The sequence below is a fragment of the Temnothorax longispinosus genome, chromosome 8 (assembly GCF_030848805.1).
Source record: "Temnothorax longispinosus isolate EJ_2023e chromosome 8, Tlon_JGU_v1, whole genome shotgun sequence".
Classification (NCBI taxonomy): Eukaryota; Metazoa; Arthropoda; class Insecta; order Hymenoptera; family Formicidae; genus Temnothorax; species Temnothorax longispinosus.
In genome coordinates this window covers 21,293,799-21,317,537 of record NC_092365.1, presented here as the reverse complement: position 1 = coordinate 21,317,537, position 23,739 = coordinate 21,293,799, and the positions used below count along the sequence as shown (strand labels likewise).

Sequence of the window (23,739 nt, the reverse complement as noted above, 5' to 3'; positions counted from 1 at the left end):
ACAGGAAGTACATTCTCCCGCAAAAATTGATCTTGAAATTCGATTGGAACCATCGCGAACAAGAGGAATATACACAATATTCACAATCCACAAAGTTTTCCAGTTCCTTTTATATTACCTTTTATAATTAGAATTCAGTAATCTGAGTTTATTATTATTTTTTTAATCTATCTCATTAATGATTAATTGTTAAAACGTTATTTCCACGTTAACGCACTTGCATCTTCTTCGAACATTGTGATTCTTAAGCAAGAATTCTAATTCAGTGCCAAGGAAAGGCTTGTGAGAATAAATACAACGGACGAGAAAGAAATACGCCTCATAGAATTTACTATTGATAACGGTAAATAACGGTGATTGCGCATAAATCGACGGTATCAACGATACCGCAAGGTGTTATTAGACATCGATAGAGAAATTATAAAACATACGTTTTCCTACGAGAAATTTGTCATAATCTCATACACTTTCAGATAGCTACAAAAAAGTAAAACACGCTGAGAAACGAGCCTCCTTGCGAAATCCATCCGACGGAAGTGTACACGGGAATGGGATAAAAAAGGCGCAATTAAACGGCGACGTTGATCCGTCGTTATATACATAAATTATGCTCCAGATGCGCGAATCAACGCGCGAATCCGCAGAAATATCGCAGTCATTAAAGACGTAATTAAAAACGCGTCCGTACAATCCAGCGCGGGGATCTCCTTTATTACAGAAATAATTGATCGCGACGTAAGGATCAAGATAACCAGGCTCAGGATCCAGTTAGAAAGTATGTTTGCAGTGCTATCGCAATTATGATGATGCGAGCGTTTCCTGGTAACACAGGGAGAGACCGTTATCCGGCACACTGCGCGAGAAAATAAATAAATTTGTCCACACAGCTGATACCACCGCTGCATGGCGCTGTCTGAACGCGCATTAGAAAAATCGCGGTCTCGCATCGAAACCCATAGAGCGATACACTGTTTTCTCACGCGATTGTCTGATACAAGTTTATTACACGCTGCAGAATGTTATGACTGCAAAATGAGGCTGTTATGGCATCTGTATGACCTTTCTACGTCTGAAGCGAATATCAAAGCGTACCAAGAGCACGTGTTTTTGAGAAATTGCGTAAAATTTAATCACGGCTTGTCCGACAGAAGTTTGCCCGAATCGAATGGCGCAATTCCGCGCGGCCGTTCCCCAGCGCGCCGAATTATTCGCGTTCCTTCACGCTCGGCTTCACCGCGCGGAAAGTCGCGTTTCAAACGCGTCCGGGGGAGTCATTGCTCGCTTTTTACACGCACCGTTTCGTGCCGCTTAACAGGAAACCCGAATACTTTCTAGCGCTGACCTAGGATCCAGTCCAGTTCTAGCCAGCTTGATGGGATCCAGCCTCCACCCGATCCCAGCCTTCTCCGCTGGTTTTCGATTTACGCGCGCGCGCGCCTATTTTCTCTTCTATTTTCGCCGCGTGATTCGCGCAGCGCGAATCGCGAGTTCAATAACGAGCGGATATCTGCATTTATCGACTTAATGACGTCCGAGACGATTAGCATTGTAAATACAGTCAATGCGTATTTTTGCTTTTCATGAACTGTCGCTCAACTTGCACGGTTCTTCGTTCATCTATGTACGTAGTTTTATAAATAGACACGCAGCGCGATTTCTTTCCTCCGCTGAATTATTCACGTAATTGACATTTAAATCCATTTGAATGAACGACGATTCGATTTCAACACCTCGCGTATTGCCAATTTGACCTTGCGCTGAAGTGTCTTATACATTTTAACAATATAACGTTTCGTAAAATATATCTCGTGCATTCTTAATACATGAGAAATCTTTTCATCGGAGCGAGGATTCGTTCGGAATAAATATAAAGGAAATGAACAGGTTTAACTTCTCTGATTACTATCGACCACGAATCTTTTCGAGAGCAACTCGAAGGACACCGGCCTTATATTTCTCTGTTTCTCTCGATTCCATTTTACCGGTTTCGTGCCACGACTGTTAAAGACAGGAGCAGGACGACGATTCGCGCACCTATACAGATGCATCGTTGATGTTTTCTCGAGGAGATACGCCTTATACATACATTGATATACACACGCATGCGGTTGTGACGCGCGCGTGTCCGGATTCCCTGATAAACCGTTATAATCGTCGGGCATCGACTATCTCGAACGGGGCAGTGGGGGCACGTCAGACATTTAGCTCACCGCAGGAAGATTTCCTGCCGACGACGACGGTGTAATCGCGAATAATCGTAATCTCGTCGCGGTCCGGTCCTCTAGCCGATAGGATACTTCCTATACCAATCGCAATTCTAACGGGTCTCGCGTTCGGCTGGTACGATCGTCTCATCCGAGGCGACGACCGTGTTTACGCAAGAAAACATCCGAACGATTGCTTATTTTACGCGAATTAGCTTCTTTTGCTCGGCAACGGTTATACAGAAGTATGACACGCGAATCGAGGCAGCAGGGGAAGCGATCCGTTACCTTTGCGAATAAAAATTGATTAACCGACGCTCCTCGCCGTTAAAAACATTAATATCTCTTTCTTAAAAATCACCAAAGTTATCTTCTTGAGTTGGTCTCAACATCTTCTAGTCTCAACATTCTCTTTTAACAACTGTTGCAACCGAAATCTTTGAAAGGCCACACGCTTGCATGTATGATTAAGGAAGAGCTCTGCTGGCACGAATTCTCACGACGCAATCGGCATTTCCGAATGCGAGGAGGCCTAATTACCCAGCCGCTAATTAAACACGGATACTCGACTCGGCAGCTCTCGCACGACCGCTTGCTCCAGTTAAGCGCGAGGCGCAATTGTGACGCCTCGCGTGTGTGGACGGACAATAGCGCGTTGGTTGCATAAAAGCGACTGTACAACGGCGCGAAAATATAATAAACTTTCGCGATCCGTACTATGCCGCGCCGACGACGACGGTGTATCGCGTAGCGCGCGCAAGATCGCTTTCCAGCGCTTCCCACGAGTTCGCTCATCCGCGATGCGCCTCGCGACCGTTGCGTCACTCGTCTAATTCGTAACTGCTTGCGACTTGGAAAACGCAATTGTAATAATACATATACATGTTCTTTAATCGTCGTATCATGCTTCTTTCTATTTCGTTCCTTTTTTCTCTCTTTGGTTGGATTTAGACAGATTTAGAATCTATCAAGAGTTGCCGTTTTCGGAGTAATCTTTTAAACGCATAATCCCAGACATATTTGCGGGACGTGACGAACGCGGAAGAGCAAAAGTGTGATGCTCGGATGACCCCACGCTGGGGTTGGCGCTACGAAAAATAAGGTCCGGTAGAGTTAATAGACACAGGTGCACTGTGCAGCGCAGTGCAGCGTAACGTCATCAATAATAATCTTCGCGGACCGCGCGACGGTTATCGGCGACCACGGCACTCGGTTACGCGAGGCGAGGTATGCACACACAGCCGCTCGCGCTCTGTGCCACAATTCAGCCACAGAAACCGTAAGGAATTTTATGGGAACGGGTGTGTATTCGACGGTGTACAGAAAACAACGATAGCTTCCGCGTTCTTTCGCGATTATGACGAACGTCCGACGAAGGCAGAGAAAAAAAAGTCTCGCTGAGTCTCGCGAACGAATCGCGGCCTCAACGGTACGACTCTCACGTGGACTCGCAATCGCTAATCCTGGCCGAGGATGAAACGCGCACACGTTGCATCGCTAAATGCGCCGATGACGAAGAGACGCCAGTCAGTGGCGAGAAATTCCGAGAAAAATCGAGAGGTTTCGAGAAAAAAAATTACGCGCCGCCTCCGTTACACCGTTCGACGATATCTACGATCGTTTAATTATACGTCGTACGACGCAAAATTGCCTACTCACGTAGAGTTTCTTGTCTGTTGCAGGAATATGCTGATAAGAGAATTGGCGACCGTTTGGGTCGCCGTCCTCTTGTGCCATCTTCAGCTAACGGAGTCTCAGGTGAGTGTTTCAAGTACATTCTTATCAAGCTTTGAAGTTTCAGCACCTTCAAAGTGTGCCGCACGCGTTACTTGTCGGGAGTTAAGTGCGTCTATTGCTAACCGATATTCACGATCGCTTCGCAAATTACACATCGTCCCGCGCGTCTTTAGAAGTAAAAGACTCTGCGTTAATCACTTGTCTATTTATCGTCTCCTCTTCTGCCTAAGAACAGTCATTGCTCCTTTTCTCTCTTTTCCTCTCTCGCCATAAATCTGATCATAACATTCCGGCCAGTTTTTAACTTAATCACGTTGGATAGACGAGAAGAACCCCGAGTACTCTCGGCGAAGATAATTTTGTCTGCGATGAAGAAAAAGTTGCGCGGCCCTGACTGCGTCAGGCGAGGCCGGTCAGGAAGAAAACACGCGAGGGCGAGAGCTCGCGCGATATAAGCCCTACGTCGGGATTCTTACGAGTTTCAAACCGTAGGATTATGAAGTAATTGGTATGTCGGCGGCGCGGCGAGCCAACTCCGTAGGAGTTAGCGGTGCCGGAGCTCGTTTCCACGAGATGTGGCATATGCGAGGTGAAAGTGAATTTCAGTGCACACAAGCGCGCCCGTACGCATATAAGTACCCGCCGCTTGGCTGATACGCCAAGGTGCCGCGCACGATCGCACACAGATATAACATATTTTAACTACAGAACTAGTAGCCCGGTACTCGCGGGAGAGAAGAGAACGTAGCGAGAATGTAAGTCCGAGGCAAGCATTTCTGCGTGACACCGCTTGACGAACGTCTCCTCGAGAAGCGAGAAGTTCCTCTCTAAAACTAGCAATCTGTCTGGCAATTATATAGCTGTAGAAAACTGAATCCTTTGTAGAGATACAGAGCGAATGCAAGCAAAATTCAGAAATTCTTCTTGCAAAGATTTTGAATTTTAATTTTCCTTTGTTTTGTATTACATTTATATATTATACTTTCGATATTTTCTATCGGCTTGAAATTAAATAACTACGACACTTTTCTCGTGCAAATTCTTATCGCGTTTGGTTGCATAATTATCTAATAAACATATGTGACATCATATAAAGACATCGTTCTTATCGTAATACATTAGAAATAAATGACTTTGATAACTGTGGCATGCATGGAGACTTGATTTTCAAGCGTGCTCGCGCGCAGGAATGCACGAGAGGGTGCAGCCTTTCTACAGCTGGTGCAACTCGCACCTCTCGTAGGAATGTAGTCACCGTTATATCACTGATACGCGCACGCATAGCAACGTCGAAAATACAGACGAGAACGCGTCCGAGTCCTCCGCTCTCGCGGAGTAGCGGATACTTTTCGCGCTCTTGAGAGACGGACGCGAGAAACGAAGATCGTTGGACAGATTGCATCTTCACTTTCTCCTGCCTGGATAACAATGCGTCTAGCATGTCTGGGTCTAACCGGCGCGGCGCCTTTCCACGTTAAATCCGACACGCGAAAACTGCGACTTCCAGGTGTGAAGTAATAAGAGATTTAAGATTTATGATCCTTTTTTCTCAAAAAGGTAACTGACATCATAAATCTCAAGGCAGAGTCTCGTTAATTTACCGTTATAAACATTCTCATATTTTTATTACCTATCAAAATATTGTTACTACAATTTGAGTCACTATGACAATTCAAAGAAGCCTTTTAATCATTCAAATTTAATCATTCAATATAAATCAATATAAATCTGCTTCCAACATTGTAGCAAACTGTTGGAAAAACATTTAAGAACAAATCTTGATATTCTTATTACTTATTAAATTTGATTACAACATTAATTTCTTGGTCAATAATTTAAGAAAATTTTTTCTAGTTTATATTATACAAACTAAATGTAGTTTCGATTTAGAGTCGCTATTGCAATTTAGAGTTCAGTTACCAACTATCATTTAATTTATGTTCAAGCGTTAACTATCAGTGTTAAATAAACACGCTTCCTTTCTGTTACAGGTTCCTACCACAAATGTCTTCACCTGTCCAAACGGTGAGTAATAACATTTCCTTGTATACTGCTGGCGCATAAAGCAACATTTAAAGCGAACCTTCCCTTTCCTTTCCAAAAGATCGCATCCAGTATTCGCACACGTATCTGTTTAGACAAAATTGAAGATAACTCTTCAGGAAATATTTTTACGCGTAAAAATGTGCAAATTTCAAATAATCCTTGAAAATTCACAAATGTGATAAATGTAATATAAATGATTTATGAATAACTCCCGTGAATCGATGGCGGTACGACGCAAGAGATGACGTGAAAGTTGCTCTGTAATTATTTTTTCAAGACGGTTCTCCCAAGTTAATCCGGAGACATTGTAGAAATCGTCATTCTCACAGTCATCCGACTTATGCAGATATTAGGCGACTCTTACTTTCGCGACCGGTCTCCGCTAATATTCGAGTTCTCTCGTCTCGCGAGAGATTACGAGAGATTCGAAAGAACAGCCGGGCAATAAAATCGGCATAGAGCGATTTTCGAGATTATTGAGAAACCGTAAACGCCATTACGGCTAATGCCGCACAATCCGCTGATGTTTGGATAACTGCCGAGAGAGAGATAAATCACAAATCGGCAACCCGAAGAAATCTCCGCCGGAGTAAAACACGATTCTATTAAGTGATAATAATATTCTACCACATAATTCTACCACAAAAAGGGGTCTTGTTTGTTTGATCTGACTCGGCGTTTCTTACTCGTGAATCAATACTTATGCCGTCTGCAATATTTTTATTGTAAAATAGTAGGTGTGTGGCCAGTTTTGCAGGATTTATTCAGCGGACAGACCGTGAAAAAATTAGTTTCGCGACACGCGTAGCACCGGGTACAATTGCAAATAAAGGGAAACCAACAGAAGACTCTTTTTTTTTACTAGGACGCGTCGCCGTTTACATTCAAATTACACGGAGATGCTTTGAATCGCAAATTGCACGCCGACAATTATACCACGGCTGTGGCAGCACACGAGAGTTTCGAAAATGAGACAAGTATACGCATGTCCGATAAATAAATCTCAGTGAGAGACAATGAGGATAAGAGTTCGGCCATTCGTAACGCTGCTCCACTTTTCCTCGTTACTCGCCGATGCAATTAAGTAGGTTGCACGTACCATATGGGGCCGGCTGGTCGTTAGCCATAAGTCGTCGCGTGCGCTTGAAAAATTGCAAGTGCTATTTTCTTCCGTGTGTTTTCTATTTTCTCGTTCTTCTTTAGTGCCTCGATTAATCTACTCGCTTCGTTCGGTCACGCCTCTGGTCTCGTAGTAGCCGCACATTTGAGAAACGATTTCATCGAGAGACCGAGAAATTGTTTTGAATGAATATCACTTAACATTAGACAATAGCTAGTAAAAAGAAAGATTGTCATTAGAAGAATGAAATGTTTAATTCAATATCTTGATGACTGTATCTTATAGGATTAAATATAGAATTTCAATTTTAGAAAGTATATAAAGTTTGTATGTCAGTAGCTGATATATGTTAATATGTTACATTGATTCGATAATCGGAATAAAATCTACTTTCTGTGAAAACATAACTCTTTTCATTTACATAAGTATTACTCTATTAACATTTTAAGTGCCAACGCTGGAATCGCTCGCGATTCATATATCTCTTTCGTCAACATTCTTACATTCCACATGTTACATGACGAAAATATTCACATTTATCTGAAGGAATCGCATTTCAGGATGTGAAAGAATTTTAAGTTGCGGTTTAAGATTTTGAAACTCGAACTCGTTATTCTGCCGGAACATTCCAGCCAAATCGGGAGGTCAACCTCTATCTTAACGTGCGATGTCCGATGGGCAGGGAGAGTTCTACCTAACGCGGGTTGAGGCCTGAAATTTTCGAGCCCTCACGTATAAACGTCGAATCAGGTAGATCCTGCAGAGGCAGCTGCGGCGAAGAAAGAATGGGACGGCATTCCTAAACCGTGAATCCACCACCGCATCTTTCCATCTTCTCTCCTGCGACTCCTTTTCATCCACCCTCATATCCATCGAATCGTCGCTCGCCTTTTTTCGTCGTACACACAGCGGCCGGGCCCTAAAAATATACGTCGGGTCCTCGCGTTTGCGCCACGCGGTTATATACCTCGGAGGAAACTCGATCGAGCGCATTGCACCGTCGAACGGGATTCCAAAAAGTAGAACATCCGGCAACTTGCTCGCTTATCTGTTCTTACGCGATCATCCGTCATGCGTGTACATACTTCGTTTTTCGCAAGATGGCTTTTGCCTTCGGAAAAAAAGGCACAAAGATCTGTTTTTCCGCGTACTCGCGTGCCGATTAGACAAGTCAAAGGATTATATCATCCATTCGCTATATTTCACCAGTGAATTAACTCTTTCGATTGTTACGAGTTTCTGATCCAATTTCTTTTACATCTATATTCCATTAAATACTGAATTTTATCAATTTCAAAGTCAATTTTGATTTGTTATCGGCTTTACCTTTAGAAAAACTCGTGGAGATTTTTGTTTCATTAGCTCACACTGTATTTCAATTTTTTTTGTAACAACAAGATATTGTGATTTCCTCCATTTTTCGCGATGTGTCATTAATATTACGCGATCGTTGAAATATCACGCGTCTCATCGCCGGGAGAAAATAATATTTCACACACGTTCCTCGGACGACGAGAAATGTTAATGCACGTCGGGGAGAACCGCGTGCGTGCATGGCCGTTTGACCTTTTGAAAGAAAGGAAGGTCGTCATCGAGTCTCTCCCTGCGAATTTAGCGCCCACTGCATCAGCAACATGACTGAGTGATGCTGCGCGTCTCGTTTCTCTTCCACGCGACTTACGTGTTCCAACGAAAAATGCAAAAAACATATTTAATTGCATTCCACGTAGGATCTTTCATTTTCATTCAGCAGCGAGGCAGCAAAAAAAATCAAATAAATGTTGGGAATATCCGCCAATAATAAAAGAAGAATAAAAAAAGTAAATTTAACTTTTTATAAAAATTTTATAAAAATGACTTAATTATACGTCTAGAAATTGTGGCAATATAACTCGAGTGGAAAGTATCCAACCTGCAGAAAAATATGCTGTTTATGCGTTTATATTTACGACTGTGTCATCAAGTGGTTGTAAAATGATGAGAATGATGGACAGAATATTTATTTTGATCGAACATCGACACCGTTTGAAATAACAAGTAGAAATCGCCAATAAATGATCATGAGTTGAATACTTAGAAAGATATTTTTAAATTCTTCGTCGAGTTATCTACATTTATGTCAAACTAGAGAATAGATATCGATTTAAAGCCGAGGTAATATTATTTAGCCCTATCTCGCGTAACATCGTTATTTCCTGAACAATGAAACACGCTGTAACGCGTTCTACTATTGTTATTTTCCTACGAGATAACCGTGAAATATACTTTCCCGGATCGAAACTTTAGTATACTTCTAGTAATTTGCATATTCTGTCGCTCAGAAATTCCGCGAAATACAATATTCGCGCTTGTTATACGACACGATTCTGACCGGGACGAGGTGGTTTACTTTGATCGAATCACTGACACGAATCGAGTTCGCGGAAACTCGAGAGCATTCTCAGACGATGTACGACATGGCGTGAAATAAAAGTTCTCGCCGCCGGCGCCGGGAGCGATCTGGATAGCAAAGCTTCTTACGCACGATAGTCACATCGATCAGTACGGAGAATTATTTCGATGCAATGTCTCAGTCGAACGAGCAAGCGCATTGAATTACTTTCCGATTAATCAGATTTGAGGAAACTTTGAATCTCAGAATGTAAATTGTGTATCGTGTAAATCGAAGGTGATAGGTAATCAGACAGGCCACCGTCGTAAGAATAGATATCGACAATCGAATTGATAGAAATTGAACTGGAATATTGAATATAGAATATTAAAGTGGATCGGAGTAAATATAGATATCAATAAAAATCAATCTATAAAACTTGTTCAACTGCCACCATCATGAGTTTCACTATTTCACGAGATTCCTCTTGACTTGCTATCAACCCCCTTAAGGCACACCGTATACGCCAAAAAAACAATCGAGGCCGTTATGTCCGTTGCTGTCAGTGCGGGTCACCGATTAACCGCCTTTCCTGTCTTCTGTATGCTTGCGCCGGCAGAAGATGGTTTAAAGTATCCGGTTACACGGAAACGCTCGCCGACTTTAAAATAAGGTTTCCTGCATCCGTACACCGTGCCGGTGTTTTCTAGTTTTCAACAAAAATTTCACTACTGTGAATAAATTAAAGTATAAAAAATTTATGAGCGTATCTTTACCATAATTTTAGAGAGATTTCGATCAATTAGGATAATCAGTAACGTGATGTTCCAATAATCCCCTTAGCGATATTGCGTGCTCGTGGCGCATTATTACAACTTTGCGCTCAGACAATCTCTGCATCTAAGGCAGACAGTTTAATGCGATGTTTCCTTGCGCAGGATGGGAGCTGCGAGGCATACACTGTTATAAATTCTTCAACATCAGGCATTCTTGGGAAAAAGCGGCGGAATTATGCAGGAGGTAAGGGACATGCACTATCGATCTTTCCCTTTCATTTACACTGAGAAAAATGTTTTGATGGTACCAACAAGAAGTGATGTATGGTAGAATGCATTTTGGTGAAACCAAGCAGAATTTCTAATTATCACAATAGAACTCGATGTGTTGTAACTAGAACGTTTGATAAACTTAACTATAAGGATTTGATTAGTATTTTCCCCAGTTGGATTTATAAAACTTCTAGTTATATTCACTAGACGTACACGACACAGAAATTCTGATATATTTAACGGGAAGAAATCAATCATGCTCATTTGGTAATTCCAAAAAAAATTTTTTGATTCGTTCATTTTCCAACAGACATACTGGTTGAATCTACCGGAATTCCAATTAATGCAACCAGATTTTTTAGTTCTGGACTTAAGATTTGACTTCGACAGAATACTATCGGTATCTCTTTCGACAGAAAGAATGTGTAGTGCCAATCGTTTTTCAAGACAAAAGATAAAAAATATGCCCTTTTTTCTCATTCTTTTCGATCATGCTGCGAGGTGAATCACTTTGGCGTTCTTCTATTGCAGATATGGGAGCGAGCTGATGGTGGTGGAGTCATACAGCGAGAACAACATGTCAGCAAACATGATCGGCCGGCATTTGGATCGTTACTGGCTAGGTCTCGCTTCGCTCGACGATTTACGTACCAACACGCTCGAATCCGCCGCGGGAATGCTCGTCTCGCAATACGCCGGTTTGTACGCAATTTCGTTTCGCTCGATTTGCAGACGGCAGCCGCGCGTTCTGCACGAACAAATCCCGTAACCGAATGCATCCTGTGCAGCTTCTGCCACTTCTTCTTTTTTTTTTTTTTAATCTGTCTCTCGAGTGCGACTCGCGCTCCTCGCCATTAACGATTGACTTAAGAGATCTTGACCGATATTCAATGTAATGCGATGCGGCTAGCAAATGCGATTCTCGAAATGTGAAGGGGATGAAAATTCTGAAGAGTTAGAAATGCTTAATTCTTATTATAATATTAAAATCCATTTGATACCGATTTAAGAATTTGTTTAACGAGATTTGTCTTGGTTTTTTTTTCTTTAAAACTCTCAGTTCTTCCAAGATCTTATTTTTAATCATTAATTACTTAAAATTGTAAGTGCCAATCTTTAATATCTTGAGCAAAAGTCAAGTTAATTAAAAAGTCTGTAATGCAAAAGATATTTCTGTACATTCTAAAAAGACAGCTACCCGGTAAAAAAATTTTTATATAAAAACAAATTTAATTATATAATATTATATAAAATATTATATAAAATATGTCCATATATGTTTTTTTTCTCTTGTATAATCTCTGTTTGTATGTACAAGAAAAATAATAAAAACAAGAATTAGAAAATAATTAAAAGGATAATTTTTGCATTGTTTTTTTATTGTTTTTACATTGTTTATTTATTTGGCTATATATAATCATATGTAATTATATATAATCATATATATAATGTAATAATTGTATTTAAAATATAATTATATATAATTACATATGAGCAAATTTTTCATATTTGCTCCGACTTTTTTTTTTACAATGCAGAAATTATTTTTTTAATTATTTTCTAATTCTTTTTCTTATTATTTTTTCTGTATACATACGAACAGAGATTATACAAGAAAAAAAACGTAGTATATGGACATATTTCATATATTTTATATGTATAATATTATATATATTTTTATATATTTTTATATGAAAAATTTTTTACCGGGTAGAATTATTAAAAGCCATAAATTTATTCAAAATACGGATGTGAACGATAAAAAAGAATAATGAAAGCTTATTTTGTCCTAGTAAAAGTTTTCCGAACGTTATTGTTATACGAACGTATTATGAAATTAGATGATTGATAATTGTGACGCGGTCGTTTTGTAACAAAGCTCCGACCTCGCATGCACGCGGGGCCAGTTTCTATCAGGGTCACGGAACACGGAACTCACATATACGAGATGAAGACACACTTTTCTCACAACAATACCCAGACGTCGTCGTTTCACGTCCGTTTGCTACAAGCTGCAATTTCCTCATCTAATACATTTGCACACCGTCTACTAAACCGCACTATTAATTACGCGTCGAGTTTGTAGTTAACTATGCGTTGCTAGCGACAAATTTAATTGCTCAGATAACGATGATATGTACGACAAAGTCGACGCAGTTCCTTACCACGAGCGTGCATTAGTCGAGATATTCGTATTGTTAACACGTTATTAAGATTTAACTGTTTGTTTATATATATAAAGCGGATGTAGCTTTATTACAAAAACGTCTTAATAAAACATTTCTAATGCCATAATTATCTGAAACAAAAAGAAACAATATCGTCAACATTGTCAGGGGCTGCGTTTTCACATTGTTGGCAAATATGTAGGTTTCTGGGCGTCCAGGCAACCGAATCCGCACTCAGGCGAATGCGTGGACGTCGCCTTGACGGATGACCGGCAAACGTGGGAATTGACCACGTGCGAGTCGCTTCTTCCTTTCATGTGTCGTGCCGACGCCTGTCCTTCCGGTAAGTCCGTTCACGTGAATTGCGGGCGAACATACATATATATGTATAAGCGGTCGCGTAACGGCCGGGCCGGCAGGTCGTTCTCCATATTTCATCGTGGAATGGGGGATGATAATCCACCGTGACGGGATAACTCCGCAGGTTCGTTCCACTGCTCGAACGGCAAGTGCATTAACGCCGCGTTCAAATGCGACAAGCAGGACGACTGCGGCGATTACTCCGACGAATTGGACTGTCCGGCTAACTGCCAGTATTATATGGCGAGCAGCGGCGACGTCGTGGAGAGTCCAAATTACCCGCATAAATATGCACCCCTCAGCAATTGCAAGTGGACGCTGGAGGGCCCTCAAGGACACAATATTCTCCTGCAGGTGAGTGATTTGCTCAATAAAGGTTCCCCGTTCAATAAGCTAATGACACTTAACTTAACGCTGTATGTAATATGCTGTGCAAACTTTTCGGAGAGCGACAGATCGGACAGCTTCAAATGGAATTATACAAAATGAGTCGCGATCGTGTGTTTCAGTTCCAAGAATTCGAGACCGAGAAGAGTTTCGACATAGTGCAGATCCTCGTAGGCGGTAGAACCGAGGAGAAGTCCGTAAATCTAGCGACCCTTTCCGGCAAGCAGGATCTCAGCAATAAACTTTTCGTCTCGGCGTCAAACTTCATGATCATAAAATTCAGCAGCGACGCCTCGGTGGAGAGGAAGGGCTTCCGCGCCTCGTGGAAAACCGAACCGCAGACTTGCGGCGGAATCCTTAGAGCAACGCCGCAAGGCCAAGTGCTCATGTCCCCAGGATATCCGCAGAATTATCCCGGAGGATTGGAGTGCCTGTATATCTTGCAGGCTCAGCCGGGACGCATAATGTCTCTGGAAGTAAGTTGAAACCTTACGTATCCAATTTACTTCAATCGCGATACTTGTTTAATAAAATGTTGAAATTTTTTTTAAATGAAGAATATATAAAGTACCTGTGAGATTCAAAGATTTAACTTTCTCGTTTCTAGATCGAGGACTTGGATCTCGAAATGAATCGAGATTACATTCTTGTGAGGGATGGGGATTCACCTATGAGCCGACCGATCGCACGTCTCACCGGGAAATCGGAGAACAATCCGACAGTGATCATGTCCACCGGAAACAATTTGTACTTGTATTTCAAAACGAGTCTCGGCGATTCCAGACGCGGTTTCAGCATTCGCTTCACGCAGGGTTGCAAAGCCACGATCATCGCGAGAAACGGAACCGTTCAATCGCCGTCCTACGGTCTCAACGAGTATCCTAATAACCAGGAGTGTTTGTACAGAATCAAAAATCCAGACAGAGGACCGCTTTCTCTGAAATTCGTCACTTTCAACGTTCACAAAACTGACTACGTGCAGGTAAATTTAATTAAGTTACGTACCTAGGCAATGAAGTTCCGTTACCTCTTCGCACGCTCGGATTATTAACTTTCGCTTTTTCGCGGGAAATCGACAGATATACGACGGCTCCAATACGAACGGTCTACGCTTGCATCCCGGAAGCGGTTTCACCTCTAACACTCGACCTAAGATCACGCTTACCGCGGAAAGTGGAGAAATGCTCGTTAGGTTCGCCTCCGATGCTCTGCACAGCAGCGCGGGCTGGCAGGCCGAGTTTTCTGCCGGTAAGTTATATTATGTTTTATTTTTTTTCTTATATTATGTAAAATAACATGTAAATATATACTTGTATTCACTAGAATATACTTATTAAGTGTATATAATTATTTTATATTTCGTTACATATTGTTGAATTATGAGTTTATCTATATATGTAATGATAATTTTAGATTGCCCTGCATTACAACCCGGCGAGGGAGCTTTAGCGTCAAGTCGGGACACAGCTTTCGGCACAGTAGTTACATTCTCTTGCCCATTAGGGCAAGAGTTCGCCACAGGCAAATCGAGGATTGCCACGGTATGTCTCCCCGGGGGTAACTGGTCGGTTACGTATATTCCTAAATGCCAAGAGGTGTACTGCGGCCCCGTACCTCAAATCGATAACGGATTCTCGATTGGCTCTTCGAACGTTACTTACCGAGGACTGGCGACCTATCAGTGTTACGCGGGATTCGCGTTTCCTTCCGGAAGACCAACGGAGAAGATTTCTTGTCTGGCTGATGGAAGATGGGAAAAGAAGCCGTCCTGTTTAGGTTTGTTAACATCAGTTTTACAGTCGATACGACTAAATGCGGTATTAAATGAAGCGGAGTTTTATATTAAAGATACGCGTGTGTCCTTTCGTTTTCAGCATCTCAATGCGCTCCGTTGCCAGAGGCACCTCACTCCAACATAACTATCTTGAACGGAGGCGGTCGAAGTTATGGCACGATTGTCAGATTCGAGTGCGAGCCTGGTTATGTTCGAAGCGGACATCCCGTCATTCTTTGCATGAGCAACGGTACCTGGTCCGACGAAGTACCAACATGTTCACGTAAGTATAGTAAACTGCTCAATAATAATAATTATACTGATTAATTAACCATCGATATAAAATTAAGCGGATGACACTGGATAACAACATGACATTTCTTTCTTTTCTATAGGTGCCAAATGTCCGCTACTACCTACAATTAAAAATGGATTCGTTGTCGATATTGGCAAAGATTACTTCTTCGGCGATGAAGTTAGGGTGCAATGCAATAGAGGCTACAAGCTAACTGGATCAAATATCATACAATGCGGTCCTTATCAACGATTTGATAATGTGCCAACCTGCGAAGGTAAATTTTATGATATAAATTACTTATATCATATAATGAGAAACGCGCGGTTGTCTCATATTCCTCCATCTCTGTCTCTGCAGATATAAATGAATGCACATCGAGCCAGTGCGATCTAGCGTCCACGGAGTGCATAAACAATCCCGGTGCGTTTACTTGCAAGTGCAAGCCGGGCTTTGCACCGACCATGGACTGTCGGCCTATCGGCGATCTTGGTCTCATCAATGGCGGCATTCCCGACGAGTCGATCACGGTTTCAAGCTCAGAAAATGGATATACAAAAACCGTAAGATGCATTGACACTTTTTATTAATAATATCTTATATACTTTTTCTTCTTTTTATAATATATTTAACTACTCATATACTTTATTTCTGTTACTGAAGGGTATTCGTTTGAACAACGGTGACGGATGGTGCGGCAACAACATCGAGCCGGGCGCGAACTGGGTGACGATCGACATGAAAGCGCCGACAATCATTCGTGGATTCCGCACGCAAGTCGTAGCCAGGATCGACGGGAACATCGCGTACGCGTCGGCCGTGCGGATTCAGTATACGAACGATCTGACGGACATCTTCAAGGATTACACCAATCCAGATGGTACGCCGGTGGAATTCAGAATTTTGGAGGCGACGCTTTCCATCCTGAATCTACCTGTACCAATCGAGACGCGCTACGTGAGATTCAGAATACAGGATTACATCGGGGCACCGTGTATGAAACTAGAGATAATGGGCTGCACCAGATTGGAGTGTTCGGACATTAATGAGTGCGCTATCAGGAACGGTGGCTGCCATCAGAAGTGCATTAACAGTCCCGGCAGCTATTCCTGCATGTGCAACACGGGCTTTGAACTGTACAAGAGCAATGGCACGGCCGGATTCAACCTGGTGAAGTCAGAAACTGGCGAGAGGGATGGGGATTTGTATCAGAGAAATAAAACGTGCGTGCGAGTGATGTGCCCACCGCTAACGGCGCCAGAAAATGGAAAATTATTGTCAACCAAGGTAAAATAAAAATTAAATAACACGACCTTTTCGTCGCCCAAGAAAATATTAATTTGTTACGATTACTATCGCTATGTAAATATTTTCTGAAATGTGGAAATTCGTTCGTTTTATAGGAGCAGCATCACTTTGGCGATCTCATCAGATTCCAGTGCAATTTTGGTTACGTTTTATCTGGATCTTCTGCTGTAATTTGTACGTCTGCCGGAGTCTGGAACGGGACCATTCCCGAATGTCAATGTAAGTAATATACAGAACGTTTCAAGATTATCGCACATAAATTTTCGTTGCATCCCCGTTTTAAATAAGATTGTATACAATCTTATTTCTACAAGAAATTTCTTATATTTATTAAATATCCCTATTCTTGAAAATAATTCAAGTGCATTCTTCAACTTTTTTTGCAGACGCGAAATGTGTATCTCTGCCGGACGATAAAAACGAGGGTCTCACCGTGATCCGAAACGACGAGGCCAGCGTGCTGGTACCCTTCAAGCAGAACGTCACCCTGAAATGCGGTAGCAACGGCCGCTATTTGCGCAACACCATGACGTCCAATTTCCGACAGTGCGTGTACGATCCCAAACCCGGCTTGCCCGATTACTGGCTGTCCGGTTTGCAGCCGTCTTGTCCCCGCGTGGATTGCGGCAAGCCGCTTCCCACGCCCGGCGCCGAGTACGGCCAGCACCTGGACACCAAGTATCAATCCTCGTTCTTCTTCGGCTGTCAAGATACCTTCAAATTGGCCGGTCAGACCAATCGCAACGACAACGTCGTGCGGTGTCAGGCGAACGGCGTTTGGGACTTTGGCAACCTGCGATGCGAAGGTCCGGTCTGCGAGGATCCCGGCAGGCCGAGCGACGGTTATCAAGTGGCGCGTAGCTACGAGCAGGGCTCGGAGGTGCAATTCGGCTGCAACAGGCCTGGCTACATCCTCATCAGTCCGCGACCGATCGTCTGCATTCGCGAGCCCGAGTGCAAGGTCATCAAACCTCTCGGTCTAGCCTCCGGACGCATCCCGGACTCGGCGATAAACTCCACCTCCGAGAGACCGAACTACGAGGCCAGGAACATCCGGCTGAACTCGGTGACCGGCTGGTGCGGCAAGCAGGAGGCCTTCACCTACGTCAGCGTCGATCTCGGTCGCGTCTATCGAGTGAAGGCGATCCTCGTGAAGGGCGTGGTCTCCAATGACATCGTCGGCAGACCCACGGAGATCCGTTTCTTCTACAAGCAGGCGGAGAACGAGAATTACGTCGTCTACTTCCCGAATTTTAATCTGACTATGCGCGATCCCGGAAATTACGGCGAACTGGCGATGATCACCCTGCCCAAGTACGTGCAGGCCCGCTTCGTGATCCTCGGTATCGTCAGCTACATGGACAACGCCTGTCTGAAGTTCGAGCTTATGGGATGCGAAGAACCGGCGAACGAACCGTTGTTGGGTTACGATTACGGATTCTCGCCCTGTGTGGACAACGAGGCACCGGTCTTCCAGAACTGCCCGCAACAACCGATAGTCGTGCAAAAAGGTGCTAACGGGGAGCTTCTGCCGGTGAACTTCACGGTGCCAACTGCCATCGACAACAGCGGCAGTATCGCCCGAGTTGAAGTCAGGCCTCCGAGTTTCAAAACCCCCATTCGAATCTTCGAGGACACGTTCGTGAAATATATAGCTTTCGATTACGATGGCAATGTAGCTATTTGCGAGATTAACATCACTGTTCCAGGTTAGTGACGATTTTCAATTTGTCTGATGTTTTATTTGATTTAATTTAGATTTATCTTGTGTTAATAACGCATGTTTAAAAGTACTGGTCTTGCGTTTTAATAGTGTGTGTGTACGCTCAAAAGTGCTAGTCGTTCTATACATATAATAGTAATTTAAACATGAATTTTAATTAAATTATTAATTAATATTAGTTATAATTTAATCAATATTAAATTAACTGACATTCCGATGTCGCAGATATAACTCCACCGAAGCTGAGCTGTCCTCAGAGCTACGTTATCGAACTGATCGACCGACAAGAGAGTTACTCCATTAATTTCAATGAGACACGAAAACGCATCAACGCCACGGACGCGTCCGGTCCTGTGAAAATCACTTTCGTACCGGAACGTGCGATGATTCGAATCGGCGATTTCGAAAACGTCACGGTATACGCAACGGACTCCAGCGGCAACAGAGCGACTTGTCACTTCCAAGTTTCGGTCCAAGCGACACCCTGCGTCGATTGGGAACTGAAACCGCCGGCTAATGGCGGTATACAGTGCGTCCCCGGAGACAAAGGACTGCAATGCATAGCGACCTGCAAGGCTGGGTACAGATTCACCGATGGTTCGCCCGCAAAAACGTTCGGGTGTGACGTTAACAAACGGTGGTTACCCTCGTCGGTGGTGCCCGACTGCGTTTCCGAAAGTAAGTTTCTTATTCTGAGATTAACTTAATTTTATTTGTTACTATTACTATTTTATATTATTTTTTACGGTGTAATTTACTAATAATCAAAATATTGATATCTGTAGACACGCAACAGGCCGATTATCATGTAATTGCCTCGGTAACTTATCGCGCGAACGGCGCCGTTCCTCGATCCTGTCTACCGATGTACCAGGATCTCATGGCTCAGCATTACACGAATCTTAACACTATTTTAACTCAACGCTGCTCCGCTGTCAATGTGAATATGAACGTGTCTTTCGTCAGATCGATGCCTTTCCTGATCGAAGAGAATGTTCTCAAGGTATGGACCAAAATTAAATCAGAATTATTATGGATGAGGAATTAGATTGACAAAAATTTTCTACAAATTTCAGATGGACTTTGTTTTGGTGATCGTCCCGGCACAACGTCAACCGCAATTGTACGATTTTTGTGGTTCCACGTTGAATCTGATCTTCGATTTATCGATCCCTTACGCGAGCGCAGTTATCGAGCCTCTGTTGAACGTTTCCGCGATTGGTAATCAATGCCCGCCTCTCCGTGCTCTTCAATCATCCATCAGCAGGGGCTTTACATGCAGCATTGGTGAAGTATTGAACATGGATACCAACGACGTTCCCCGTTGCCGTAAGTTAGACATATTTCGTACTATTTAATTTGATCTATTACTTACAATTTTTTTTTTAAGAAATTCTATCGCAAGACTTGTTTACACATTTTCAGTGCATTGTCCTGCTGGAACCTTCGCCGGAGAGAAGCAGAAGCAGTGCACAGCCTGCCCGAAGGGCTTCTATCAGAACAGCGACCGGCAAGGTTCCTGCTTGCGCTGTCCGTTCGGCACGTATACAAAGGAGGAAGGATCGAAGAGCATAGACGATTGCATACCGGTCTGCGGTTACGGAACGTACTCGCCTACCGGTCTCGTGCCTTGCCTCGAGTGCCCCAGAAACAGCTACACCGGCGAACCGCCGATCGGAGGCTACAAGGACTGTCAAACCTGTCCAGCTGGAACGTTCACTTACCAACCAGCCGCGCCCGGTCGTGATCGTTGCCGCGCCAAGTGTTCGCCGGGCATGTATTCGGATACGGGACTCGCACCTTGCGCTCAGTGTCCCAAGAACTTCTTCCAGCCTCAGCACGGCGCGACCACGTGCGTCGAGTGTCCCACAAACATGTATACGGACGGACCTGGTTCGGTCGGCCGCGAGGAGTGCAAGCCTGTCCAGTGCACCGACAACGTATGTCAGCACGGCGGTCTCTGCGTGCCAATGGGACACGGTATACACTGCTTATGTCCAGCCGGCTTCTCCGGAAGACGCTGCGAGATCGATATCGATGAGTGTGCGTCTCAGCCGTGCTACAATGGTGCCACTTGCATAGATCTGCCGCAAGGTTACAGATGTCAATGCGCCAACAGCTATTCTGGCATCAATTGCCAAGAAGAGAAATCGGATTGCGCGAACGACACGTGTCCGGAAAGAGCCATGTGCAAGGACGAGCCTGGATTTAATAATTACACGTGTCTCTGTCGATCCGGATACACTGGAGTCGATTGCGACATCACTGTAAGTGCTTCTCTTTATCGATTCCAGTCTAAACACCTGATAAAATTCTATAGAGGATAGATCAATGCGGTTAAAGAAAAATCGTATTCTATCTATAAACATCAAACATTTTATAAATTAAGTATTTATATTTAGTTTACCTATATCTAATTTTATTTTCGTATCTTTATGCAGATAAATCCTTGTACGGCTAGCGGAAATCCTTGCAATAACGGTGCTACTTGCATAGCTCTTCAGCAGGGTCGTTACAAGTGCGATTGTTTGCCAGGGTGGGAAGGTCAAAGCTGTGAGATCAATACCAATGATTGCGCCGAGCGACCTTGTCTGCTCGGTGCCAATTGCACCGATCTGGTCGCCGATTTCTCCTGCGACTGCCCGCCAGGATTTACCGGCAAACGCTGCCACGAGAAAATCGATCTCTGCTCGGGCAATCCTTGCTTGAATGGAATTTGCGTGGACAAGCTCTTCAGCCACGAGTGCATCTGCCATCCGGGATGGACAGGCGTGGCCTGCGAGACAAACATCAACGAGTGCGCGTCTCGGCCGTGCCGAAACAATGGCCAATGCATCGATCAGATCGACGACTATACCTGCACGTGCGAGCCTGGTTATACGGGCAAGCAGTGCCAACACACGATTGACGACTGCGCGTCGGATCCTTGTCAAAACGGGGCCACATGCATAGATCAACTACAGGGCTTCGTCTGCAGGTGCAGACCCGGCTTCGTTGGGCTGCAGTGCGAGGCGGAAATCGACGAATGTCAGAGCGATCCTTGCAATCCGGTCGGCACCGATCGCTGCATAGATCTCGACAACACCTTCGTCTGTCACTGTCGAGACGGCTACACCGGGCCGTCCTGCGAGATCAACATAGACGATTGCGCGTCCGATCCGTGCCTGAACGGCGCGACGTGTAGAGACGAGGTCGGTGGTTTCAAGTGCGTATGCCCGGAGGGATGGAGCGGCGTGTATTGCCAAATGGACGTTGGCATGTGCCTGAATCGACCTTGCCAGAACGACGCCGCCTGCGTGGATTTGTTCATGGACTACTTCTGCGTGTAAGTACATGTCTCTATGATGTTTCGCAGAAATAATAAATCTTGGGTTTATACGAATTTCCAACCGACAGCTGCCCATCCGGAACCGATGGCAAACAATGTGAAACGGCGCCGGAACGCTGCATCGGAAATCCGTGCATGCACCAAGGCCGCTGTCAAGATTTCGGTTCTGGCTTGAATTGTACTTGCCCTAACGATTACACCGGCATCGGCTGTCAATACGAGTATGACGCCTGCCAAGCCGGCGCTTGCAAAAATGGAGCAACTTGTATCGACGAAGGTCCCGGATTCACCTGCATATGCCCTCCGGGATATACTGGTATAAATTTAACATATCCACGTCAACGTGTTGTTTTTCTTATCAAACGCTATTATTTCTAAAAAAAAATGAATTCTTTAATCGTCTGCATTAGGTCAAACTTGCGAGGAAGATATTATCGATTGCAAAGAAAATTCTTGCCCACCATCAGCAACTTGTATCGATCTCACGGGCAAATTCTTCTGCCAGTGTCCATTCAACTTAACTGGCGACGATTGCAGGAAATGTATGTTCTCTCTCAGATTCTTTTTTATTAAGATATTATATTACAGATAGTTAGTTTTCATCGTTTAATCTTGGCTTTAAATTTTTACAGCTATCCAAGTGGACTACGACTTGTATTTCAGCGATCCAGGACGCAGCAGCGCTTCGCAGGTCATTCCATTCTTCACTGGCTCCACGAAGAGCTTAACTGTCGCTATGTGGGTGCAGTACACGCAGAGAGACGAAGCTGGAATTTTCTTTACTCTTTATGGCGTTAGGTACAGGTTTATTGTTTATTTACACTTTTCTTTCGCTTGAAACTCATACAGCATAATAATTCACTATTATTTTCTTTTCGAGTAATGTAGTACATGGATATATGCATATGCAAAATCTTTTCTTCAGCTCGCCACACGTTCCAACGAACCGAAGACTTATGATCCAGGCGCACAGTAGCGGTGTTCAGGTATCTCTCTTCCACGACCTGCAAGACGTCTACCTGCCATTCGGAGAATACGCGACCATAAATGACGGACAATGGCATCACGTCGCTGTTGTGTGGAATGGTGAAAATGGCGGAGAGCTCATTTTAATCACAGAAGGCCTCATTGCTAGCAAGACTGAGGGCTACGGCAGTGGCAGATCACTTCCAGCATAGTAAGTGTTCTTTGAGAAGAAACGTAAAAAATTACGAAACATTTTTCCTCAATGTTTCTCCGACGATTCTTTTAGAAAATTAATATTTATTGATAATTAAAAATTTCTACAGCGCGTGGGCGGTGTTAGGAAAACCACCGAGCGAAAATACGAAAAGTTATACGGACTTGGGCTTCCAAGGCCATTTGACCAAGGTGCAAGTCTGGGGCCGTGCGTTGCACGTGACGAACGAGATTCAGAAGCAAGTTCGCGACTGCCGCACGGAACCGGTTCTCTATCAGGGTCTGGTGCTGACGTGGGCGGGATACGACGAAACCGTGGGTGGTGTCGAGAGAGTCGTACCTTCGCACTGCGGACAGCGAGTGTGTCCGCCCGGTTACGGTGGTAACAAATGTCAGCAACTCGAGGCTGACAAGATCCCACCCAGAGTGGAGCACTGTCCGGGCGATCTTTGGGTAATCGCGAAGAACGGATCGTCGATCGTCACCTGGGACGAGCCGCATTTCAGCGACAACGTCGGTGTCACTAGGGTCCAGGAGAAGAACGGACACCGATCCGGACAGACTCTGCTGTGGGGCACTTATGACCTCAGCTACGTGGCTTATGATCATGCCGGAAACTCGGCCACTTGCAACTTCAAAGTTTACGTGTTGTGTAAGTAAAGTATTCTCCTCGGCCAGTATTTGTTTAAT

General features: G+C 43.9%; 1 protein-coding gene across 2 annotated transcripts in view; it reads left to right on the top strand.

The window, feature by feature from the left end:
- Nucleotides 1-23,739, top strand: part of Uif (sushi, von Willebrand factor type A, EGF and pentraxin domain-containing protein uif) — a 36,727-nt gene that overhangs the window by 7,017 nt on the left and 5,971 nt on the right. For both annotated transcript variants that reach the window (XM_071785237.1, XM_071785236.1), the window contains exons 2-27: nucleotides 3,887-3,962; nucleotides 5,933-5,966; nucleotides 10,417-10,498; nucleotides 11,059-11,225; nucleotides 12,898-13,038; nucleotides 13,180-13,409; nucleotides 13,565-13,918; nucleotides 14,050-14,424; nucleotides 14,522-14,690; nucleotides 14,856-15,218; nucleotides 15,317-15,499; nucleotides 15,612-15,788; nucleotides 15,872-16,074; nucleotides 16,175-16,798; nucleotides 16,915-17,038; nucleotides 17,206-18,528; nucleotides 18,768-19,220; nucleotides 19,328-19,545; nucleotides 19,619-19,871; nucleotides 19,968-20,809; nucleotides 20,984-21,867; nucleotides 21,939-22,186; nucleotides 22,281-22,412; nucleotides 22,503-22,668; nucleotides 22,796-23,047; nucleotides 23,160-23,701. In XM_071785237.1, the coding sequence (XP_071641338.1) occupies nucleotides 3,891-3,962; nucleotides 5,933-5,966; nucleotides 10,417-10,498; nucleotides 11,059-11,225; nucleotides 12,898-13,038; nucleotides 13,180-13,409; nucleotides 13,565-13,918; nucleotides 14,050-14,424; nucleotides 14,522-14,690; nucleotides 14,856-15,218; nucleotides 15,317-15,499; nucleotides 15,612-15,788; nucleotides 15,872-16,074; nucleotides 16,175-16,798; nucleotides 16,915-17,038; nucleotides 17,206-18,528; nucleotides 18,768-19,220; nucleotides 19,328-19,545; nucleotides 19,619-19,871; nucleotides 19,968-20,809; nucleotides 20,984-21,867; nucleotides 21,939-22,186; nucleotides 22,281-22,412; nucleotides 22,503-22,668; nucleotides 22,796-23,047; nucleotides 23,160-23,701 (8,611 nt within the window). In that variant the 5' untranslated portion in view covers nucleotides 3,887-3,890. The remainder of the gene's footprint in view (nucleotides 1-3,886; nucleotides 3,963-5,932; nucleotides 5,967-10,416; nucleotides 10,499-11,058; nucleotides 11,226-12,897; nucleotides 13,039-13,179; nucleotides 13,410-13,564; nucleotides 13,919-14,049; nucleotides 14,425-14,521; nucleotides 14,691-14,855; nucleotides 15,219-15,316; nucleotides 15,500-15,611; nucleotides 15,789-15,871; nucleotides 16,075-16,174; nucleotides 16,799-16,914; nucleotides 17,039-17,205; nucleotides 18,529-18,767; nucleotides 19,221-19,327; nucleotides 19,546-19,618; nucleotides 19,872-19,967; nucleotides 20,810-20,983; nucleotides 21,868-21,938; nucleotides 22,187-22,280; nucleotides 22,413-22,502; nucleotides 22,669-22,795; nucleotides 23,048-23,159; nucleotides 23,702-23,739) is intronic.